Source organism: Dermochelys coriacea, chromosome 8 (genome assembly GCF_009764565.3).
Source record: "Dermochelys coriacea isolate rDerCor1 chromosome 8, rDerCor1.pri.v4, whole genome shotgun sequence".
Taxonomy (NCBI): Eukaryota; Metazoa; Chordata; order Testudines; family Dermochelyidae; genus Dermochelys; species Dermochelys coriacea.
Genome location: NC_050075.1, coordinates 101,866,496 through 101,892,127, shown reverse-complemented (window position 1 = coordinate 101,892,127; position 25,632 = coordinate 101,866,496). Strand labels below are relative to the sequence as shown.

The 25,632-nt window shown below is 43.6% G+C and overlaps 1 protein-coding gene across 1 annotated transcript in view; it reads right to left on the bottom strand.

The window, feature by feature from the left end:
- The window catches only part of TRABD2B (TraB domain containing 2B), a 414,240-nt gene that overhangs the window by 153,077 nt on the left and 235,531 nt on the right, over positions 1 to 25,632 (bottom strand). Inside the window, exon 4 of the mRNA XM_038414328.2 lies at positions 8,948 to 9,122. Coding sequence (XP_038270256.1) covers positions 8,948 to 9,122 — 175 coding nt within the window. The remainder of the gene's footprint in view (positions 1 to 8,947; positions 9,123 to 25,632) is intronic.

Below are 25,632 nucleotides of genomic sequence, written 5' to 3'. Positions count from 1 at the left end.
CTTTGAGATCCCTACAGCCAAAGTCTGTATATTGTACAACAGGGCTGGGTAATGTAAATTTTGCTTCCTTCAGAACAGGTAGTAGTCAGAATTAGAGTCGTGCAATAGAACTCGGCACAGATGTAATAATAAATTTGATGCAAGATGATTTTGTCAGGGATCTCAAGGAGCTGACATTAACATATGAGTTTTTAAAACCAAAGATTCTCCTGAAAACAGACAGACTCTCTCATTCATCATGCAGAACATTAAACTGTGTCATGCAAAATATGTGCGGTGTGGCTTGTAAGGGATTTCTTAAAGCAAAATTGCAATGCAACGTAGAAGTTATTCAGGTCAATACTTCTAATTCCAAGGAATCTAGGAATGTGACTAACAAGGCTGCTTAGGTAGCACAAAGGAGCCAGCATCTGGCCATAGTTGGCCAGCAAAGAATTCTCTGGATGGACAGAAATTCTCAACTGGCATAAAACCGGCAGAACCAATTCTTGTGCCAGTTTTTTCCAAACCAATCCTGGTGTAAGTGGCATGTTTGTGGGGAAGGAGCACTGCAGGAAACATCCTTAGATGTAATTAATCATTTCAGTTTTCCTTTAACAAATGAGGTACTGTAGCTGGGTTTCTTCTACTATTTAGCCTCTCTGGCTCAGGCTTGCTCTTTGTGTAGATGCAGCTTCAGGGGAATATATATAATTTTTCAGAGGCTTCCAAATGTCCCTATGATATAAGATCAATGTATAATAAAAGTTCCTTGTATTTTTAAAAGGCTGGATTTACACTTAAGATGAGTTATATCTGATTTACACCAGAATATCTGAGACACGAATCAGACCCTGCATTTTTAATAAAGACCTTTAAATGTAACTTACAAGATTTCAGTCAAAATTAGCATTTGTTTTTTAAAGGTAAATGACATTTTGCCTTTAAAAAAACAACAGCTCAACTTTACTACAAGCATCTGCATGCCCAAATAAACACACACACAGGGGATTCCAGCATCTGCAAACCGTTAATTCATCCTTTTCTTCTCTTTTGTAGGTTTGCCAAGCTCAGACCCATGGTCGCCAATTTCTTGCTCTGTAGAGACAACTCTGCAATGAGCTGACTTGGTGATGTCAGTAGTACCACTAATCAGCATTGGAGCAGGAAGCTGTACTCCAAGGATAGAGTCTCTTTATTTCCTGGTATTTGGTGGTTTTCCCTCTATATTTTTCTTACTTCTTCTTCTTCTTCATTTTTTTTAAAAAATATTCTGCAGTGGATAAAAACAGGATAATGAAAACCGGAAAGAAGTGTGGAGTGCTAGAAGAAAAGGCCCAGATTTCCAGCAAGTCTGATTCCTCCGGCACACAAATGTGAATGCAATGTTATTCCTAATTTGCATACACACTTACGTCAGTTGTGACTGCCAATCACCCGTCTGATTATTTGCATGTACAATGGTTGTAAATCCACAATATGCATGTATATTTGGATGTGTCCCTTTTGCAAAATCAGTCCCAAAATAAACCTATTTTTAACCCCATTGCCAGATTCCATATAGGTGCCAGGTGCTAATAACTTCCTAAAATTCTCCCTCTTTTTTGTTTTTTTTCAGTTGGATACATTATCCTTCATTTCCTTCCCAAACTATTGACTATTGCTGTAAAATAGCTGACATGTTTGACCTCAGAGATGGCTGTTTCTTTAGCAGTGGGGGAAATGCTTTCTATATGAGGTTTGTAAGGCACTCTGAGATCCTGTGAACTGAAGGAGGCAGGGTGAACTAGTGGGTAGAGCACTGGATTCGGACTCAAGGGACTGGATTCTATTCCTTGCTCTGTCTCTGGACGGCTGGATGAATTTAAGTAAATCATTTCTCCACTCTGTACAATGGGGATAATGATATTGACCTCCTTGTAAAGTAATTAGAGATTTACGTATGAAAAGCACTGAAGAGCCAGGTGCTATCATTATGATGAAAGGGTATGTCAGAGATGTGCAGGATGAGTATAGGACGAGGAATAAGAATGTTCTACATTCTAATCCCAACTCTGATATTGATTTCTTCTCCTAGACAAGCTTTTAAAATCTAGGTCTCACTCTCCCCATCAGTAAAACAGAGACGATCATATTTATCTACCTTATACGGCTGCCGTAAGAATGAATCAGCTACTGTTTGCAAATGACTTTGAAGATGACAACCGATAAATTTTATTAAAGTGATTGTAAAAGTTATGATGACCATTGTTATTAATGATGCCACCAGTGCAATTCATGCTGGAACAATTTCAGTAGAGTGGGAGGATGATGATAGTAGTATTTCAATTTTGTGGACCTATGGAAAGTACAAAGTAGATTAAAAATATCCTTACCATGTGCTGAAATTCCCTGCAATCATTTGGGCACACAGATATCTAGAGTAAAGCTGGGCTCTTTTGTCTTATTTAACAGACATGCAGGCCAAAGTCTCAAACTCGGGTGCCTATGGTTAGCCACCTAAACCTATAGTGAAGCAGCTAATTCAAAGTGGCCTGATTTTCAGCACTTGCACCATCCACATACTTCAGAAGGAGTTGTGGTTGCTCAGTCTGAAAAACAAGCCACTTACATAGCTGCCTAGTTGCAGATGCTTCCCTCTGACTTGAGGTCAGCCACTGGCTTCAGCAGAACATCCTTCTTGTAGGCAGCAAAATCCTGTCTTGTACTCTGAGGATACGGGCAGTTATTAAACACTATGAACAGGAACTGCATCTGCATGTCAGGTGATAAATACAGCTCTCAACCCCCCCACACTGACACAGCTCCATTTAAATAAAGAGAGGCAGAAATGAACACGAGAAAGTAAAACATCCTAAGGAAAATATCATTCAAGTTAACTGCAGACATAAATTTATCCATGTGTTATCATAAGTGTTACTTGAAAATTACTTGTCCATAAAAATGAAATAAACCAGAAGTAATTTTTTTTAAACATTGATTTTATGTGTGTATTTCTAGTTGCCAAAATATTAATTCTTTTTAACAGCCCATGTGCTCTTGGCTGCTTCTCTGTTTCTTGGCTGTAAAAGGCCCTTCAAAAATTCCCCATGTCTTTTAGCTCTTAGGTGCTTTGCTGTTGTACTACATCAGTCATCTCAGGCTCCTGAGGATGACCAGCTTGGCTTCACCGTTCTTCCTTTAATCCCATTGATTTCACCACAAAAGCAAGTGATCAAAGCTGTGACCTGGAAAAATGAATACTGTATTGTATGCTGGAGCACACTTACAATGAATGTAGATACAGCAAGACTCATTGGTGAGATTAAGCCCTGGAAGGACGGGTTTCGATTTTGCAGAATTTAGCCTATTTCAAAGCTGGGTCCCATTTTCTCCAAATCCATAGGGCTATCTTCCTCTTGGGGAGGGCAAGGAATAGAAATAAGGAGGGGAGGGTTGCATAAATGTTCAATTGCAGCAGGTGTGTTTTATAAAGATGGAGAATGAAACTCCTGACCTGTTTCAGGGCATTGCAAACGTGAGAACTGCGTACAGAGTAGGTTGGAAATTTTATTTTTTCCAGGGAAAATAGTCAAACCCCACTCCACCCCCAAAATATTTTGGCAGCTTACCGAAAACATCAATTCAGACATGCCAAAAATGTCATTTCAACATTTCTTATAGTCACACAATGTTTGCATAGCATCGTTGGACAAATTGAGACTGCTTCTTCAAACACAAGGTCATGCCTCTAGTCAGTGGCAAAGTTGGGAAGAAACCCCAGCAGGACTCCTAATTCCCAGTCATCGTGCTTGTCAAGTTCTATTCACCAGAGATTTTCCTTCTTTCACCACTGTGTGTCTGGGCACTTTTAGCACCCCAACCTGAGTCTTTATCAGGGGGTCTGAATTTAGAACATTTTCCCCCAATGGATTTTTGTTAGAGCTGCCCTCAACAGAATTTTACTTTTAGGCTATGGAGCATCATGGGAAAATGCAGTGCATTCTATTGTGGGGAATGTTATCAGCCAGTGGATGGGTTGAGAATGAATGAAATTGTATAACAGCTAAAAGGAGGTTGTAACAGTGCAACTCCATAATCATAGAATACCAGGGTGGAAGGGACCTCAGGAGGTCATCTAGTCTAACCCCCTGCTCAAAACAGGAGGAATCCCAATATTTGCCCCAGATCCCTAAATGGCCCCCTCAAGGATTGAATTCACAATCCTGGGTTTAGCAGGCCAATGCTCAAATCACTGAGCTACTCTCCCCACAAAGAGTGGTTGACATATGCATGTAGGGCCAGATAGAATAGTTAATTACTGTTCTGTATTGACAGTAACACACAACTACACTGACCCCATGAGAGGCACAATGCCTCTGCCATGAGCTAACCAAGTTGTAGGGGAGTTACACCACCCTTTAGGAAGGGGTAGTGTGCACATCTCACTATGGCTGGCCAGCTGTGTCTGCCATTTCATGGGCTAATGAGGACAATGGCCGTCTCAACCTCATGTGGGATAGTTTGCACCTCAAGCAGTGCTAAGTATACTCTGGAGCTGGGGTGTAATTTCCAGCTCTGGTAGACAGCCCAGTGCTAGATTGGATTGAATGGGCGTGCTTAAAAATAGCAGCGTAGGAAGAATTGCATGGACGAGCCAGATGGGCTAATTGCCCAGAGTTCAGTCCCGCCTGAAACCCTCGGTATGTACTCAGGATGGTTAACTCGTGCCCCCACCTGCACCCCTGGGGCTATACCGCTATTGTTAACACTGGTAATTACACCTTCCAGTTCCAATGTAGACACAACCCAATAGTAGTCAGCAATCCCTGCACGAAGGAGGGAGTAGGGAATGAAACAGGGTTGAGCCTGTGCACAAGGGATGAAAGGCTGATGGAGAGAAAGGCTTCTTTGTGCCTTCCCGCACCTGCACACCCAAGCAAGTACTAGTCACAATCTGGCCCATAGTAACTTTATGCCACAGTTTGTGGTCTATATTTTTTTAGTGATAAGGGAAATTCCATATTAAGAAGATTGGGCCGTACACTGCCATGAGGTTTTATCCTAGTAGGAATTTCAGCCAGTCCAAACCCACAACATTCACTAATCAAACCCTTTGCTGCCAGCAGTTGGGATTTTCCAGCACTAACCGCTAGCTCAGTCGCGCTGGGATTCTGCATTAGTGGTTAGCCAGCATAATGTCTCCTTGTGTGATAGCTACAGTCAACATGACCCTCAGCCTGTCAACTTCACATTTATGGTCACCGTCACCCTTCCCCCATCATATTTTTTTTCCTAAACAAGGATATCTTTGCTTACAGGGGTCTACAAAAATCCTGCTGCCACAATCACTGAAAGGGATATGTTGAACTCAACCAGATTGTAGTTTCTGGGGACATCTGCATACTATGCTGGTACAGTCATGAACATTATGCAAATCTACTGCTCTGCAAGAGAAACTATCCTTCCACTCAATCAAGATCCTAAATTTGGCTCAGGAATGGGCATGCAACTGACAGGCTGCTGGAACTTCAGTAACTACATTTAGCAAAACTCACTGGGTCCCTAAGCAAAATGGCATCAGTTAACTTTGTGCAACATTGCTAAAACAAACCAAACAAACCAGTCCTCACAATTTTATCATGCTTCTCTCGGTATACGGCGTGTTTCTTAAAGCCTGAGTTCTTGGAGTCATGGGAAAATGTGAGAAATTCAACTCTCTCTCTCTTTTTTTAAAAAGATACATTTCTAGCTTTCATGGTTATAGAGAAAAGGTTGAAAACATGACCTATATGCACCCTAAAGCTCAGGAATCAGAAGGCAAATAAAAGGAACTCAACTTGTATTTAGGAAAACAAACCATGATTTTTAAGCCATGCTCATGATTTTTGGGGAGTTAGCAATATTGCAAACACAACTATATTTGAATCATAAAGGAAAATGAACTCACGTGTCAAAATCACAGCAATATTCTGACACGGAAGAATCAATCATCTCCTGACCACTTACAGCATAAAGATGGAATAGACCAGGCAATAGGGGAAGACTCTGGGCTATCTTTAAAAATAGATATCTCAGGAACATCAGAGAGTATTTAATATTCAGTTTGGCACTGAGATTTTTTAAGTGCAAGGGGGTGAAAATGATCAAAAGAAAAATGCAGGCTGAATATAAGGGAAAAAAGGTTCACAGTGATGCCTACTGGATTGCAAAATAGTCTCTCTGAGGGAAATGGCAGAAGCTTGAATCACTGAAAACTAGATTGGACAGAAGATGAAGGGATGACAAGCTGCAGTGGCTTACCAAGGACGGATGGACAAAACTGCTAAATAAAGTAGGTCTCTTACAATTTTGCTTTTTACAATTCAATGGTATACAAGTAGAAGCTGTGATGGTGTGCACCATAGCCACCTGGGAACCCATTCTGAGATTATCAGAATTTTGAACTGGCCAGATGGCATCACCACTCCTCCACAAAAGTAAGAGCTGACTATGCATTTTTCGGGCAGGTAAATAGCGGTTGGGAAATAATCTGGTGCCAGAATAGTTTGAGTGTCCTGATAATCCATTCAGATTCCCTCCACGCCTACCTTCAACTAGACATGAAGAAAGTGAATTCATTTCATGGGCAAGAAATTCAGAAAGACACGTAGGCTGAGCCCCACAATGTTGCCCAATGTGTGCAGGATAGGGTCAGTGTTTGTTTCATTTTAAAAACTCAAGATCAGCCAAAAACAGAACCTCAGATACAGCCCTCCAGGAATTTCAGGAAGGACGGGTGATGATTTAGACCCAACTCATGGATCTGAACTCACCTGTAGTGTTTTATTTCCAGATGGTATCCAAAACTGAAAGGGGACTGCTTACCCATTTGGGTGCAGAAATGGATGAAATCTCATGAGAAGAATTCTAGAACAATTTGATGGAAGTCTCCTGAGAAGATCTGATCTCATGAGATTTTCATCATTTGGGGCCAAAAGCTCAAGAGAACAGTTCTCGAGATGTCACCACCACTGAATCTGAATCCCAGTTATGGACTCTTGTCTGTGTTCTACCCCATGTCTGATATGATCATATCTAGTTAATATAATCTAACTGCATAACATAATTAATAATGAATAATCTAATTCACTTAATGGTTTCAGATTCCAATCTAAGACCCTCCCCAAGGGCTGTCTTTACTTAAAATGTTTGTCCTCACAGCTGCTCATTTCCTCTTACAGGATAATTAAACTTTAGCAATCTCACAAGTAGGATGGTGGCATTTCCATGTATTATTGGCCTAATGATGATGAGTAGGAAGTGACATATCTTTGCTATTAACCACTGAATGCCTCCATACTACTTCTACCATATTTGAGTCGCTTCACTGCCAGGCCTGCAACATCTTTGTAACAAGAGACAATAGTAATGTCTTTTATCTTCTCTTTGCCATATCTTAGATTATCTACAAAAAACTCCTTGGAGGCCAGTTCATTGGTCGCACTATTGAAAAGATGCTGTTCAAGAAACATTTTGTCAATTTTGGATGTTAAACAAAAGCCCTGAACTTCCACAGTTCAGCCATGACTGTTAGGAAGAGATGTGTGGCAAGTACCTGTTTGTGTAGTTTTACTTCTTCCACTTTTGCTCTGTTAAACATCTGACACATCCCTTTCCATTTCTCTCTCTCTCCCAGCTCTCTCCCTAAAAAATGCATTTTTCTTCTTCAAGAAGAGCTAGGCAAAACTCCTGATTTCTAAAGACATGGAAACATCAAGGAATGGGAGAGTAAAAGTGCCAGACAAAATTCAGTCTAGAGCAGTGGTTCTCAAAGCCGGTCTGCTGCTTGTTCAGGGAAAGCCACTGGCGGGCCGGGCCAGTTTGTTTACTTGCTGCATCCACAGGTTCGGCTGGTCACGGCTCCCACTGGCCGCGGTTCGCCGCTCCAGGCCAATGGGGGCTGAGGGAAGTGGTGCAGGCTGAGAGATGTGCTGGCTGCCCTTCCTGCAGCCCCCATTGGTCTGGAGCAGCGAACCACCAGTGGGAGCCACGACCAGCCGAACCTGTGGACGCGGCAGGTAAACAAACCGGCCCAGGGGCTTTCGCTGAACAAGCAGCGGACTGGCTTTGAGAACGGCTTTGGTCTAGATGCACTGAGAAAAGAAATCAAAACGTGTCCACGCCGTATCAAGGAATAATGGAATGTCTGGACCAAATCTTGACGCCCTTCTCAAGCAAAATTTCCATTGATGTTAATGGAAGCTTTGTCTGAGGAAGGATTGCAAGAGTGGCCTTTGCCAGCATCCTTTGCAAGAGTCATGGGGTGGGAGGCAAAGTTCTGTCATGGATTACAAATTGACTAAGGGCAAGAAAACAGAGTAGGAATCAATTATTGCTTTTCAATATGGCAATTGCTAACTGCCTTGAAATCAATGGATTTAAGCACTGGCTTAACTTTAAATACATGCTTAATTGGGGCCTCAGAAGCTAGAAAGATAAATGCCTTCACCTTAGAAAAGTTTCTACTATGTTCAAAAAAGAAAGGGGGCAGTGGTGTATATTGTATTGATTTATTGCAGGCATCTTTACTGCATAGAGTCCCTTTCGGGAGCAAACTGGAGCACTCTAAGGAACACTGAAGATATTCTGTGATGATATGAAAGACTGCTAAGAAGCCTGACATGTATCAAATCTACTAGTAAAGTCCAAGAATGTCCTGATTTAGTCTCTAAGAAATGAGCAGATTTACAATAAGAGGAGAAAAAATAAGTGAACATATGTTGGCATTTAAAAGAAATTGTGTAAGTGCAAAGAGTTTATGTTTCAATCCACACCACTGCCAGGTCCTGAAATAGGTCAGGGAGCAAGGACCTTCTGCCTCAAAGGAGATTCCCAAGAGGAAGATTTCCATACTGAAGGCCAAGTTTTAGAGTGACGAACCCCCCCCCCATTGATTTCAATTACATTATCCACATAAGTAAACAAACAAGAGTATTTTGTTCCATACCTGCTCCAAAGGCAAAGAAGAAGCTCTTGTCTGTGTTCTGCTTTAAAAGGGCCATCACTCTTTTCCCCATCCTCTCGTTCCTCTTGTAAATGAGCTCCTGTCGGAAGTAGCTGTCTATCTCCTGAGCCGTCACTTGCTCATGTGGCGGGAGCGTTGTGTTGATGAAGTTAGGGAGCTGCAATGGAAAGAAATTCTGCAGTTCAGATACAAAGGCAGAGAGAGAGAAACCAGTGGGCTTGGGGAAGGAGAACATGAAAAAAAGGTTGGGTTCATTCAGCTAAGCATCCAACACCCTACATTATTCCAGCTAAACTGGAATTAACATTAACCCAAGTTTATCTAAAACACCCAAACTTCCCGGCACTGCAAACAAGGTGTGCAAATCATGTCAAATTGCAGGAAATTCCACAAGAACATCCTTTTTTTTTTTTTTTTTAAATATTGGCATTTTTATTTGTTTGGGACTGAACTGGGAAGTGCCGAGGAGAACATGAAACTGGAAAATAAAGAGAAGGACAAAAAAATGAACAGAAGTCCACTGGATTTCAAAACTGGACTCATGTTGTGTTTGTTTTGAGTAACTATCTAAGGATGTTGGAAAGGCAAAAAAAAAAGTTATTGGCTACAAGAGCGAAAGGCACAGCAGCTTCAGATCTCAAGGAAAGGGCAAGGCAGTCAAAGATTCCTATCCCCTGGACTGGGTTTGAGTAAATAATGGCCATTCTACACTTGGCTCTTTGTGCAATATCTGCTGTAAGGGAAAGCCATAAATCAATTGGTTCTACATAAATACTACAAGCCTTTGTATTTCCTTGTATACCAAGATTCCATATTTAATGGGTATCAGAACAATGGATCTTAGCCAGCGGTGCGGGAGCTTTTAGAAGTTGAATTGGACTATGAAATTATAACTCAGCAGGTCTAAGAATGTCTGAAGGCACAGTACCTAGAAGTGGAAAAATCTCTCTTCTCCATCCATTGCCCAAAGGAAATGAAGGCCATATATAAGCATACAGATACTGATCTGGAATTAGCTAAAATGCCTTCAGAGCAGTACCATCAGTGCCATATGCAAAATACCGATGCAAGATTGGCTATGTCGGATGGTGGACCTGCCTCACTCCATCCCATTAGCAAGCCTAGCATTGATGCTGGAGCTAACCTTCCCCACCTGTCCAGGAAATACAAGGACTTGGGGTTATACGTGATTATATGAAGCTCTGGCCCAAGCAAAAAGTTAGGTGCATCATATTTCCACCTCACCTGCATAGACCGAGCTATAATCCAGCCAAGTACAATCAAGATACACATTGCTTTGTTAATTGTATTTAATTTTTTGCTCTTGGCTTGTCATTAAACTATCCTTTGCTCATCTCACCCAAGATGCCTGCTTGGCATAACAATGAATGGATCAAACAGTGTATTCCAAAAGGACCCGGATTTTCTCCTCCTACACTGGAAGCCAGAGCAGTCATTTAAAATCAGGCATTGGGTTTCCTATTCCTTTTCCATTCTCCTCCCAAAGAACAAGAGGAAGGGACACATTTAAGACTCATCACTGGCAACACCATGCCAGGTCTGTAAACACATTGTAAATTATTCTAGTTTTAATGGCCACCACACTTAACATGACTGCCCTGTTGCTTGGGAAAGAGAAGGGGGAGGGCAAAGTGAGAAGATAAATGATTGAAGTACGCATAGCTATACACAGTAGTTCAAGCACTCTCCGAGCCTCAACGTCTGCTCCATTAATCATCTCCACTTCTTCCAATACCTCAGTGCCTTTCTACAGTTTGTGACATACGCCATGCCTGGCTCGAAGGAGGCAGCTGCTCCTGCTGATTTATGGAGCCTTTTGCCTCCTTAACCACCAGACAGGGATCAGCAACTCAAGAAACAGTTGCATGCAATTAGCAAGTTGTTAACCGTTGTCGGGAGTTAATTTTTTTTTAAATTGTTATTGTAAAAGCTCAACCTCAAGAATTCAACAAGGGAATTGGATGCCCCCCTGTTAAGTGTTCCCTGGAAGGCCCCATGTTTTTATTCTCTCTCCCCACCCCATGGAGACTTTTTGTTTGGATTCAAGATAAAGTATATATTGCTCCCCCCTAGTGGTGCATGCATGTGTACTATGCTAACCCCTCAACTGGCTGAGCTGCTAAAAGGGAACAGCCCACTAATGCTACTAGCTGAGCAAGTTGCTTCTGTAGCTTTAAACAGTAGTGACTGGTGTTGAGAGTCCTGGGTTTGAACCCTGCTGTTGATCTACACAAGCAAAATTTAGATATTCAGGAAACCCATTTCCAAGCAACATGCAGAGAAAGCACTCTTTGCAGGAGACAGGAGGGAACTGAGTGTGAAACCTTTGCAAAGCATTCAGCCTCCTGGCAGTCCTATTGATCTGGGGTGGGCCCCAGAATAGGGTACAGCCCACGAGCAGTATGGTATGACAATAATAATTTTGGAACCTGTGATCACATTGTTTTTTCTGGCCAGCTGAATATAAATCTGGTACTAAAGGGGAATAAAACACTCTTCTTCCAGAGTCAGAGCATTCACACATGAAGTCGTTAATTCACTTTAAATTCACATCCTACTTTATTCCAGATTAACTTTCATGTGTTGACAAGTCCTTCTCTACATTTGTAGCTCTACCCGAGAGAGCACATCCAGGAGGTATGCAAATGAAGTTATGCATGTACATAAGAATTTGCAGTACTGGGGTTCTGTGGCCATGATTCTGCAACACTGAAGTCAGTGGGAACTTTAGCAGGAGAGGAAGGATGGCCCAATGGTTAGGACACACGCCTGAGACTAAGGCCATGTCTATACGCACAAGCTTACAGAGGCATTACAGCTGTGCTGTTTTATGAGAGCTCATGGAGCAGTGTTATGCCGATGGGAGAGCATCTCTCACCAACATAGCACTGTGCGCATGAGCGATTATGCTGGCAGAATTTATGTCACTGTGTGGGGGGGTATTCCCCCCCTCCCCGTTAGACGACCTGCGCTCCAGTTCCTGCCCCACCACAGACTTCCTGTGTGTTTTTGGACAAGTTGCTTTGTCTCTCCGTGCCTCAGTTATCCATCTGTATAATGGGAACAATATAGCTGGCCTGCCTCCCAGAGGTGTTGTGAGGATAAACGTTATGCAGCAAGATTTAGCCAGAACCTGGATGTGAGGAACTAGAGAGAGGTCCAAGTCAAAGAATCATAGAATCATAGAATATCATGGTTGAAAGGGACCTTAGGAGGTCATCTAGTCCAAACCCCTGCTCAAAGCAGGACCAATCCCCAATTTTTGCCCCAGATCCCTAAATGGCCTCCTCAAGGATTGAACTCACAACTCGGGGTTTAGCAGGCCAATGCTCAAACCACTGAGCTATCCCTCCTCCCCCAAAAGATGCCCAGGTTACAGGCCCGAGTGACAATAAATATTATTTGGAAATGGTGCTGGGTTCTACCACAGCGGTCAGCATAAAAGCCTTCGCGTAAAGCTTCAGAATGCCACAGCTTAGCAAATCATGCCAGCTTGGTCTCCACATCTGTACTGTGCAATCAGCTCTGTCTACGGAGAGAGAGAAAATATGTTACATTAGCACAATGTCCTGCAGTATCATTAACGGGAAGCAAAACACAGAAAGAAACAATGGTCTAGCTCCTGCCATGATGGAACTGAGATGTTATAAACACTGAAGTACATTTTTCCACATGGGTGTTTTGTTTTTATTTTTTTAAATGCTTAGAGGAGTTTGGGGACTGACTCAAAGAATCAGAGATTTACCAAATCTGCCTGAAAACAATTACCTCAGACATGTGTAAGTGCAGACACTTCAAGCTAAATTCATTGGTGAATAAAACAAAACAGGCTCAACCTATACTTACAGACCTTTTACAGTCTCCAGTTGTTTTTTCCTGCCACAATAGTAATAACTGCTCCTGATCTCATCTACCCCTGTAGAACACCACTGACCACAATGGAGCACCTCTTGAATCAGGCCCAGCAAACACCAGAATGGAGCAATTTTCACTACTGAGACAAGCTACACGTAGCTTTATTTCCCAGATTACTTACACCCTATCTGGCCCCTGCTCTAGTTACTCTGTGTGGACTAACTCCCTTCAGGTCAGTAGCCTTGCAGCAGTATGAATGAAATCAGAATCAGGCCTTTTTAAATTCACAGAGGACTTTGGCCCAAAGGCTTTTATGGGAATTGGGCGTCCGTATCTCAATCAAGTGCAAAGAGTGCAGGCTCCCGTTAGATGTTAATGCAGGAACATCTCTGACCTAGGTTGATCTGTGGGTGAGACTGGTGGGGTGAAGATGAAGAGTGAGTCAGTGTTATTGCCCTTTAAGCTTTATTCCATCTGTGATTCAGGAAGATGAGCCCCAGATACGAAAATGGGACAGGGACAGAAAAATTCTTCTGTTACCCCCACTTCAAAACAGAGAAACCCTACTGAAGACATCCCAGTGTCTATGCAAGTGTCATTGCTGCCAATGTATGCACTATAGAGACCATACATTCCCTTTCCTGAGGTTGGCATTATTGGTACAACCGTCAAACACAGACCTCAGACTAAGCATTTTCCCCATGCCAGGTTGTCCTTAGGGTTTTCACCGAAGATCTGTCCCAGACTTTAGTTCCTTCTCTCTGCCTCAGAAAGGTTCCTCCAATCCCCTTTATCTCTTGGTTGAAAGCTAACTGAATTCACCTATACTATGGCTCAGCAGTAATTCCACTTCACCTGTATGTGGGGTTCAAACTCCTGATTCCTACCATTTGGGCACCCCCCCCACACACACAGTAAGGTACAGTACCTGCCCCAAACATTTCACAATTGAAACAGAGAACTCATGTGGTATCCCCATTTTACAGTCATAGAACTGAGGCAGAGAGAGAGAGATTAGGTGACATGCCCAAAGTCAGAGGCAGAACACGGAATTGATCATGGATCTCCTGACTCCCAGTCCACAGTCTTAACCACAGGATCATCTTTCCTCAATTAACAGGACATGTCAGAGGAGGCCTGCATCCATAAGCAGTATTGCTAAGCCAGCAAGATAAAAAAATCATGAATCAAGCTCTCCTAAATCATATGGATTGGCTTAAAGAGCATGAGTTTTTTATTTTTATTTATGTATTTATTTTAAAGATCATCACTTTTTATTGGCCTTCTAGGTTTTGATCATTTAGACTTCACATTTCCTAGCTTTTCTCTACAACCAAAAAGGCTAGAACCGTGCTATATTGAAATCCAGGGCCTTAAGCAAAACACTGAGGCTTTTGATTAAAATCACAAGAATTGACAATGCTGCTCAAACAGGATTCTAAAGACCCTAAAGAGAGTTCTAAAGGTTGCCAACCTGTCATAGTATGTACGATTCAAATTGAGCCCAGCTGAGCTGCTCTCAATTTACATCAGTGTTTTTGAGCAAGAGGCGGACATTTAAGTAACGGTTATCATGTCCTATACAGAGAAGGGACTCCACTGCTAACAAAGATCAACGGGGTATTGCATTTTTACTCCAGTGTTACAAAATATACTACTTGGACTTGGAAGACACCTGTTCTCCTCTGATTTATGAACATTTCTAACATCTGGCTGAACAATCTATGGTTACTTTAGCCTGTAATGTGAAGAATTCCAAGAGCGCATGCCGAATGGACTGTGAGCATAAGAGTAGCCAAGAGAAGGATAAAGCCGACATGGGATTGTGGTTGCTGAAATGACGACTGCTGCTGACTCAACCGTTTCTGCTCCAGGAGCCATGAGTTTCCTTCCGAAAGGGCCCTCAATAGCCAAGAAAAGAGGCAGCTAATTAATTTGGTATGGTCCAAAGTTGGCAGCTTCCAAACAGATCAACTCCTGGGTCATTACGCAAAATGGAGAAAGAGGAAACTGTAAAGGAGCTACGCACGGTGGTATGCTGCCCAGGGCACTGATGCAGATTAACGCCCTATCACCAGCCAAATAAATCCTCCATTTATTAGTGACTTTTAAGAGGAAAAATAAAATACCAGAAGCCTGACGGGGGTGTGAAAGGATTTTCTATGCAAAGTGAGAGAAATCAACTCAGTTACCCCTTCATCTCATTTAGGGCAAAATCTGCTCTCCCTTAAGCAGGATGGGGTCGATTATCCCACATCTGTCTGGCATGGGGTTCTTACCTCTCATGCATCTGGTACTGGCTACCATTTAGATACTGGACTAGGTCCCATCCTATGCATCTATTTATACTGGAGGTGGCTTTTCACGTCCACTTTGCACAGCTGTAAGTGGGTAAGCCAGGTGCAAGGCTGTGTAGAACTGGGGAAAGGCCTGAGGAAGCAGCGGGTGAGGTGTCTAGCGTGTATCCAGGACATGCTGGATGTGGAAGAGGGCATAGCCAGAACAGATAGGCCAGCTTGATCCCACCAGGGGGATCTTCTGACATACAGGTTGCTGGAGAGGTTTAACATGACACATAAATCTAGCCCGGTACTTGCATTGACCAGAAATCTCAACACATTCATGATTCTGCTAATCAGCTTTCATTCCCACACACCCACCCAGCACAGAACATGAGGGCAGACCCTTCATTCCGTTCAGTCAGAAAGCTGCAATTTTCAGCTGGAGATGTGTCAGTAAAACCAGTACAATCTCTCCCAGGCACATCTACCTGGGATGTCCACCCACTCCCCAGCCAAGCCTCCGTGCGGTGCCTTGCCTCACTCCAGGGAGCACGGAGGGAAGCGGCATTACAATTTTGACTAAGTCACTGTTTCCAGCCCCGCGATGGCTGTTCCATCCTGCCCTTTGCTGAAGCTCAGTAAGAGTCTGCCCTTCGAGGGCAGGAAGCCACACGGCAGTACTGCAAAGTAGGGGGGGGGCACCTGCCTGCTCTTCTGCTGACAAAATGGCCTAGTCAGTTTGGAATAGCCGGGGGAGTCATACAGATTGGGTGCCATTCCTAGTTCTGCTCCCAGGACCTTGGGCAGCTCCCATCTCTCAGTGCCGCTATTGAGACCAGGTGTTTCAAATCCATTGTGCGGTGCAGGCCAACATCCATTTTCATGGGGCTGGGGGAACAAATTCCACTAGCAAGAGGCATATTTTCAGTCTTCTCTGCCTCTTCGGCAAAGTCAGCTCATCTTCCCCTACCCCTGCAGCTGAAAAGCAGCCAGAGGCCAGGCTGGCTGGTAGTGGGAGCAATGGCAGCAGTAGTAAGTCTGTATCCCTTTTTCCTGGAGACAGCAGTAGCAGGAAAAAAACAAGGGAGGAGGAGGAGAAGGCCCTGCCCCGATGACCGTGGTGTTGCAGGCCTCAGCAGCAGCACCAGGAACCCTGTGGGCGGGAGGATACAGAGGTGGAAGGAGGGAGAGAGAGAGAAAGACAAGAGAAAGCGGGGAAAGGAATGAGAGAGGAAGAGAGCAGCAGCTGTTGTGGGGAAAAGAGGAACTCTAGGACTACAGTAATCAGTACCTGTGGGAGGCTCAGAGCTCAGGAGTGCCTGACTCCCAGGCCTGTGTGCCAGCCACTAGCCCAGACCTCTCTCATCTCATTTGGCCTCTTAGTGGCACTGAAACATCTAGATTTATAAATCTCTAATATATTTCAGAATGCTGATAGCAGCAAGAGTTGGGGAGGGAACTCAAGGCTCAATTGCTCCTTCTCCAGGACCAGAACGTGACAGATCTCACAGACCAATTCGCCCCTCTGCCGGTGGGTGCAGGGAGAAGAAGGGCAGTTCTTCACCTGATCCCATATCCCCAGCAGACTCTGGTCCTAGGAGGAGTCCTGTATAGATAGAGCCCAAGACCTCCACCAAGCACCAGTGACATCAATGGTGCTCCATCCCAGCAGAAGTACCTAGAGTGGAGCAGTTGGCTTATTCCGGGTTGGAGTTGTGACCTTATAGGGACTGCAGAAAGTCTAATGCCATTTCTGCTCACACTAGGCACCAGAACCAACTTCTTTCTCCACCACTGTCATGAATTTAAGCTTAACGGGGGGAAAAATAGCTGCAAATATTGGCCATGCATCTCACAAACACCTTGAGGGGGGAGATGTTTACCCCTGTTAAAAGACTTTCAATGAATCCCGGAGAAGTCATGACCTCCGTGTATGTTTTCTATTTATTTTTCCACACCAGTTAAATAGTCACTTTCCAAGCACTTAAAGGAAAAAGAAATCAAGATCAGCCCCCGCCCCCTTTTGGTAGCGATGCCAAAGTATGCAGCCGGGCCTCCCTATCTGAATGAGTGTTTTGATTAAAGAAGTCTTAACAAAACACAGTCAGAACAATGAGCGTAGCCCCTTTCTGCAAGCTTCACCCAAGTATGCAGTGTATACTTAGGGCTGGATTACTGGGATTCGTGTATTAATTGAATAAGGATGACAAGCCTCCAGCATATGCAAATAGAGGGTTAGGTTTCAGTTTTGAGGGTAACCCCTAATGCTTACTAATATCCCCTCAAAACCCCCAAAGCTGGGACTGTTGAGGCAAACCCTCGCAAGCTGCAAACATATGGAAAAGTTCATGTTTTTCTATTTTTCTTCAAAACCCTTTGTTTCCTTTGACAAAAAGTTTCTGCTATTCCGACACTAAAACCATCGCCTCTGAACTGCCAAGACTCCCAAGTGAGGATCCTGATCAAAGGAAAGAGTGTGGCAATAAAGCAAGGAACCTGTGGCCAGGATTTTTTGTGTGTGTGGTGTATTAAAACATTTCATTCTTTTTTCCAAAGGTATTTTTCATATCATCCTCTGCTACAAACTGGGAGAACAGCTGGTTGATAGAGGATACAGGCAAAGGCTCAGGCGATGATGGTTTTTCATGAGTAGGTGTTGTCTAGGCTCGAGGGAAAATGGCTGTGTGGTTTTTTCATATCTGTTTTGTACAGGCAGCCAGTTTATAAACAAAAGGAAATTTCTTCACACAATGCTCAGTCAACCTGTGGAACTCATTGCCTGGTGATGTTGTGAAGGCCAAAAGTGTAACGATTCAAAAAAGGATTAGGTAAATTCATGGAGAATAGGGCAATCAACAGCGTTTAGCCATGATGGTCAGGGACACAGTCTCATGCTCTGGATGTCCCTAAATCTCCAGCTGCCAGAAGCTGGGATTGGATGACAGGATGACACTTGAAATTGCACTGTTCTGTTCATTCCTTCTGAAGCATTTGGATTTGGCCAGACAGGATACTGGCTCCATGGGCCATTAGTCTGACCCAGTATGGCCATTCTTATATTAAAATGTTTGTGGCCAGACTGGATGTTTATATAAAGTTTTTTTACATGATTTTAAACAAAAAACCAAAAAAGTGTAATCCAAAAGATCCAGTTTGTAAGAGGTCTGTCAAATTCCACGAAAAGCAAAGATCAAAATGCAGACTAGGAGAAATTATAGATTAGGGCAATGGCAGAGCTGAAAACACACACAGGCATGCACATCACCCAGCCAAAATGAGATTACTCAGATTTGGTACATTGCTTTGATTCATTATGCAAGTTACAGGCCTTTTCCAAATTTCAGTTCCTGATCTGGGTTTTTGTTCCAAACTCCGACAAAGCTGGAGGATTTGTGGACCTGAAGTTTTGATTCAGGTCCAGGAAGGGTAGAATTTATGACCCCACCAGAGCATGGGATCTGAATTGACTCTGCAATAGGATGGCAGTTGCCCAGAAGTGTCCGGACCTAGAGTGCAGCAAGGACAAGATAACTCACCTCTTTTGCTCACTTCCAGGAGTCTCTGCAGCTTGATAAAGTTTTGAGAGTTTTGGTATCCTGAATTGTTCTAATGAAACCCAGGGCTTTGCACCAATTCAACTAGAATCAACCAGGCAGCCAAGCAAACATCTGCCACAACCTGGAGGATACTTCTTGGAAGATATAAGACTGGCAAGTACTCTTTCAGGCCAGGATTTTGCCCTAGAATTTCAGGATGGGGAATGAAGGAAGGAAAGAGTCACAAAAACTCCCTTTCCCCAAAGAGAAATGCTCGAAATGGTCCCCCAAAAACCAAAACAGCCTGATCCTCCTCCAATTCTACAGGTGGAAATCAGAAGAAACAGCTGAAATCAACGGTTTTACCCCAGGGTAGATCAAAGTGACCAGTTTCTGGGCAGAAAGAGTTGCATAGGGTATAAATCAACAGAGGATTTGATCTTAGTCTATAAACAACTGTCCCCAAGGTGATTAAAATCTAGGCACCAGATTCTCAGTTGATGTAAGTCAGCATAGCTTCATTGAATACAACAGAGCTACATTGATTTACACCAGCTGAGGATCTGGTCTGCGGTGTTCAAGGAACATGTGGAACTCTGGTCATTCTTGTGGAATGCTTGAATTCTAATCCTGCCAAGTCAGGGCAGTCAAATGTTTTTTATTTTTTATTTTTTTTTTTATAATGAGGTGACAAAAATGTCCTCTGGCTACAATACAAAAGAGAAACAGCATCTCCCATAGTCAAGCCACAATATAGTTAAAAAACAAATAAGTCCTTCCCACTTCACTTGAACAAGTAGGATTAAATAAGTCCTTCCAAGGCCAACTTCATAAAACCAGCTCCTTAAAAGCAAGGAACTGTTCAAATGCTTTACAGCAATTTATACAGGGCTGACAGATAGTCTTTGGAATCCAAAGACTTCTTACACTAAATCTTGGTCTACTCTAAAAAGTTTTGCCAGCATGGCTGTGTTGGCTTGGAGTGTGGAAAAAAACCCACACACATGCCCCCCCCAAAATACCACACATGCGCCCCAACCAAGAGAGTTACGCTGGCAAAAAAAACCATGTAGATGCAGCTTTTACTGGCAAAAGACTCATTTTGCTGAGATAGCTCATCATTTGTGGAGATGGTGTAACTGTACCAGCAGAAGAACTCCACTAGTTATGTATCAGAGGGGTAGCCATGTTAGTCCGGATCTGTAAAAGCGGCAAAGAGTCCTGTTTCAGAGTAGCAGCCGTGTTAGTCCGTATTCACAAAAAGAAAAGGAGTACTTGTGGCACCTTAGAGACTAACAAATTTATATGAGCATAAGCTTTCGTGAGCTACAGCTTTTTTCCGATTGATGCATCCGATGAAGTGAGCTGTAGCTCACGAAAGCTTATGCTCAAATAAATTTGTTAGTCTCTAAGGTGCCACAAGTCCTCCTTTTCTTTTTTAAAGAGTCCTGTGTCACCTTATAGACTAAGGTTAATCTATAAGGTGCCACAGGACTCTTTTCCACTTCCACTTGTAAGGAGACTGTTGCCCCCTTACTAACATTCAGTGGAGGTGTTTTGGTTGGCTAGCTCCCAGTACTAAAAGGGGAAGGGTCTATGGGAAACCAGGACCTTGAGACTGATAGCCCCCAGGAACAATGGGGAGAGGCCAATGCTCCCGGTCAGCCTGAATGACAGGGCGAGCAGGCTAATCAGGGAGTCAGGAGGCCAGGGAGGTCCCATCCTCCATGGGAGCTGGATTTGCCTGGGTCAGACAGAGTGGGGCCGAGCCAAGGAGGAAGCAGGGGCCCAAGTGGAGCTGGGGAGCAGAGCTGGGCCAGATCCAGAGGGACCAGAGGCACAGCCCAGAGAGAGCAGACCCTGTCCTGGGAGCAGAGCTGCAGCCCCAAAGCCAGAGGAGCCAGAAAAGCAGCCCAGGAAGCAGGTCCGTGCTGGGAGCAGAGTCACAGAAGCAGCCTGCAGAGCAGACTTGTCCTGGGAGCAGAGCTGCAGTAACCAGAGCCAGAGGGGCCAGGGAAGCAGCCCAGGGAGCTGGAGGCAGAGCAGCAGCAGCAGCAGCCGTGCAGAGACTGAGTGGTGGAGCTGGGGCTGGAGCAGTCCAGAGCTGGGTGCGGTGAGCAGCTGGGGAGACCGAGGGGGACCCTGGGCAGCGGGCCCAGCACAGGGAGATGCCTCAGCCAAGGGGCTCTGCAGGCCAGGCTTGGATCGTAACCCCGACGGGGCGGGGGCAACACTGAGCAGAAGGGTCCTACCACTTAGAGCCTGAGAGCGTGTGGCCACCACCAGAGCAAGTGTCCAACCCACAGCATCCCTGCAGCACAGCCAGGGCCGGAGGAGAAGGTCGGGGACTTGCAAGGAACAGACTGTGAACTGCCCTGAACACGGCTGCTACTCTGATTCCAGAGACACTGTTTGTGATGTTCCCTGCCACAGAGCGGGGTGATGTTTCCTTTAACCTTTCCCATTATTCCTTATTCTTTTTAAAATTAATTGTTGATTAAATAACTTGCATTTGCTTTAACTTGTATGTAATGGTCAGTGGGTCAGAGAAGTGCCCAGTGCAGAGAGAGTACCCCGGAGTGGGGACACCCTAGCCCCTGTCCTAGGTGACCACAGCAGGGTTGGGGTTGAGCCCCCCAGGAATGCTGGGCCCAGCCTTGTTGGGGTTACGAGGACTCTGCCAGACAGGAGAGTGGATGGGGAGTCCTCAAGGGCAGGGAGGCCACTGGGTAAAGGAAGTGGGAGCGAGGACTCAGATCCTTTCGCTAGCCCACTTCACCGGGGTAGTGCAGAATCCAGGAAAGTTCCCCACAAGAGCGGGACTATTCCCTCGCTTACACACTAGTTATGTCAGTATAGATACATTGACAAACCCATTGTAGTATAGGCAAGCACCTCTTTAAAGTTTGGTCCCATATTACTAAGTAGACCTGGTCAAAATGTCTCAAACCAAATAAATACTGAATGAATACATACATTCTGAACTTTAAAAAACTTAAAGTAAACAAAAGAATTGATTTTTCAAAAGTTGTGGGATGAAAATTTTGACATTTTAATTTTTTCCCCATGAAAAATCGTGAGGTTATTTATTTAGTTATTTATTTTTGACCAATGCTATTAAAAAGAAATGGACCCCAAGCTGCAAATTTTGGATATGGATCCATATGTCCAAAAAGCACATGCATGGTTCTGCCCCAGAGCTTGAGATTGTTCAGATCTGGTATTTTGGTTTGACCCATTGTAAAAAATAGAGGCCTTTTGCACATTTTGGCTCTGGATCTGGGTTCTTGGTCCAAAAGCCTACAAAGTTGGAGGATCTGAGGATCCAAAGTTTTGATTCAGGCACAAAGGGGAGCAGAACTTATGATTTCACAAAAGCACATGTGCTTCTGAACTGGTTCTGCAACAGTGTATTTGCCCAGAAGTGTCCTGCCCCAGAGAGAAGCAGATAGCTGGCCTCGGGAGCATGAGCTGCCCTGGACAATCATGTCACAATTCAGTTCAGCTTTTCTGGTCACCAGATATAATGGCCCAATCATGGGAGATCTACTAGCTTCAATAGGAGCGAATACGTACACAAGGAATGCAAGACTGATTCTTTGTCCAGAACCTGAACCAGAACTCCTTTGGGTCAACACTCGTCACACTCAGTGCTCTGTATAGAGCTTCATTGGAAAGAGTAATCCCTTTCGAAGGAAAGACAAGATGCTGTGCCAGCTCATTTAAGCTGCTTATGTCTGAAGGTGATAAGATGTTTCCAAACGGTCCCATTTCAATAGCTGCACATTTGGTGTGCAGGTTTATTTTCTTTTACCTTGATAAAACTTCATTCCTCGGACAAATCAGGGGCCTGCTTATCAGTCAACACTTCACCTAATGGTTTCAGCTGTACCGTTTGTATTTATTGTAACCGGGGCATTCCGCAGATAGTTTTCATTGACTAGCTTTGGAAGCGAGCCATATACTCAGTTGTATTTATCCAGCACTAGAAGGGAGGCAAATTAATGATGTGATTCGAATGATCAGGACCTTGACATCTTCAAGGACAGGTTTAACACAGGATGAGCTGATAACATTTTCCAAGGGATATGTAACACAGCCAAGTGATTTATAGACCACAAGTGTGTTGTAAGCGTGTGACACACAGCAACTTCTCTTTGCGGGGAGAGAGGGTAGGCTCCTTTGATGTGACATACATTTATTCTTCTTAAATTTCATATGCATGGTGCGTATTGCATGCTGCCCCAGCACTTAGTGCCAGATGCACAATTTGCTGGGCCAGATTGGAGGGAAATCTAATGGGAGGGCTGTGTGACTTAGTGGATACAGCACGGGGCTCAGGACATCTATTCCTGTCATTGGCCTGTGGGGTGACACTGGGCAAGTCACGTCATGTTTCCGTGTTTCAGTCTCCCCATCTGTGAAATGGGGATAATGATAGCAACCTCTTTCGTAAAGCACTTGGAGATCTGCTGATGAAAGCGCTATATACAACGTGAATTATTATTGTTCAAGAGAGTGCAGAGACTGAAATTGTGCCCAGTCACTACACAAGGGGGAGACTTCTCCCACTGAATGGCTGCACAATGCAGGCCTAATCCTAAACCCACTCAAGTCAATGGAAAGATGCCCCATTGAGTTCAATAGGCTTTGGACCAGGCCCAATAAGGCTTGCAGTTTGTAAAGGCACATCTGTGGGAAAGGTGCTACATAAACATAAAATTAGGATCATTGCATTGCCATCATAATAAAAACAGCCCAGGCACTTTATTCAGTGGGATCTAGTTCAACCGAAATTGGCTCCAAAATGCAGTGTAGAAGTGGGGACTTACAAAGGTGCGAGACCAGCACTGCGCTTCACAGAGGAGGACACAAGAGAAGGCTGAGAATGGAGGAGGATAGCAGGACAGCAGATGTGTGAGGAGGGACTATGTGGTGTTGAAATGGAGTCGGGGCAAAGAGGAAGCCAGTAATGACAGGGGTAGGATGGAATGGCAAACAGAAAGAAAAGTAGACCCTCCTATTTAGCCTCCCTCAATACAAGAGCAACGAGAAATCCAATTATACTAAGAGGCAATACATTTCAAACTGACAAAAGGAATCCTTTGATACAAAAATTCATCTATAATAAGTTAACACATTGGCCATTAACACATAATTAAATTCATACATAATTCACTAGTGGAATTCCCTGTCACAAGCTATCATGGTTGCCAAAGAGTTTATTGGTATTTAAAAAACCTGTGTTATTCCATTTATATGAACCGGGAGAAAATCCACAATTACATCAGTTTGGGAGGAAAATAACAGAGGATAAAACCCCAGAGGCTTCAGATCTTAAAGGTTAGGAAGAAATGTCCTCTAGAGGCTGATCTCAATTTTACACCAGAAGATTTCTTGTACCTTCTTTTTGTTGATCCAACCTGGTAGGACTACCCCCCTTAAATCCTATAGTACTCTCCCATAAAGGGAAAGGGAACTTTTTTTTTTAAAGTTTAGCATAGAAGCAGAACATTCCTACCCCTTCTCTGTTTTTATAGTATTTTCATGTCAGTATCATTTTGACTTTCTGCCCAGAGAGTCCAGCATAAATCTTTTAACTGAAAGAGCCACAGAAGGATCAAGTGTCAGAAGAAGGGGGGTACAAGCAGGAGATATGTTTCCTTCTCCACTTCTGTGACATAGCCTAACTGAGTAAGCTTGGTCCCATTACGTTTTATTTAGTTTAACTAAGGATTGATGAACTTGGAGAAATGGTGCTTGCCCATAAAGAGAGCAGCGTCAACGAGGGCTGGCTTTGGGGTTCTCCCCTTTTGTAAAATAGATTTAAAAAAATTATGGTGGATTTATTTAGGGCTTGGGAATGCAAGGGTTTCATCTGAATTCACTGGGATATGGCATAGCAATGAGGAGTATTTGATATATGTTCTTTCACCCAGCTCTGTCAAAGCAACCTGACCCCCAACTGCAGCTTGATCTAACATTCTAGCATAGCTGGTCCCATACCGCCTGGCCAATGCACCTCAATATTGACATTGAGTACCCTCTGCTCTTTCCATTCCTGAGGGCAGCAGTATCCACTGGCACCGACAAGCAGCAGGATGCTTTTGTGATTTAGATACCTCATTTTATTCCAGACCCTGCACAGTAATTCACATTTGAAGCCAGGGTTCCAAAGGAGACAGGTTGTTTGTCTATCATCTACTTATGCTTCAATAATTGCCAGAATATTAGAACACTATATGATTTCTAGCAAATGTTTCAGATGTCAGATGTTACCGAAGAATAGTACGTCTTCCAAAAATGCTGACAATTCTACCACCAGGATTAGCAAATATTGCATTTACCCAGAAATTTAAGTAATGATATTTGTGCTTTTGGAATGTATAGTTTTTTTTTCTATTTGTAGGCCTGTCATCTTCTGTACATAACATCCTGGGGAGGGTTGCAGACTTATCAGGCCATCAGCAACCACAGTGCTTAAATTCAAGCCAAGAATCCTGTGTTCTCCAGTAAAAGGTTATGTTTTATACATACTTCATAAAGGCTAATCTAATTTGGTATCCAAATCACATGGCATCTCCATGTATGCACACTTGAAAAAAGTACCCAACTAGAACATAAGCTTTGGAGCTACCCTGAGTAGTTCCAAGTGCATCCTTGTGTCATTTATGAAACACTTGAAATCTAAAAAAAGAAAAGGAGTACTTGTGGCACCTTAGAGACTAACAAATTTATTAGAGCATAAGCTTTCGTGAGTTACAGCTCACTTCATTGAGCTGTAGCTCACGAAAGCTTATGCTCTAATAAATTTGTTAGTCTCTAAGGTGCCACAAGTACTCCTTTTCTTTTTGCGAATACAGACTAACACGGCTGCTACTCTGAAACTTGAAATCTAAAGCTGCCTTTAAAAAAAAAACCCACACAAGAAAGTAGTATTGGGCCCAATTCTGTCCCCAGTTAAGTCAATGAG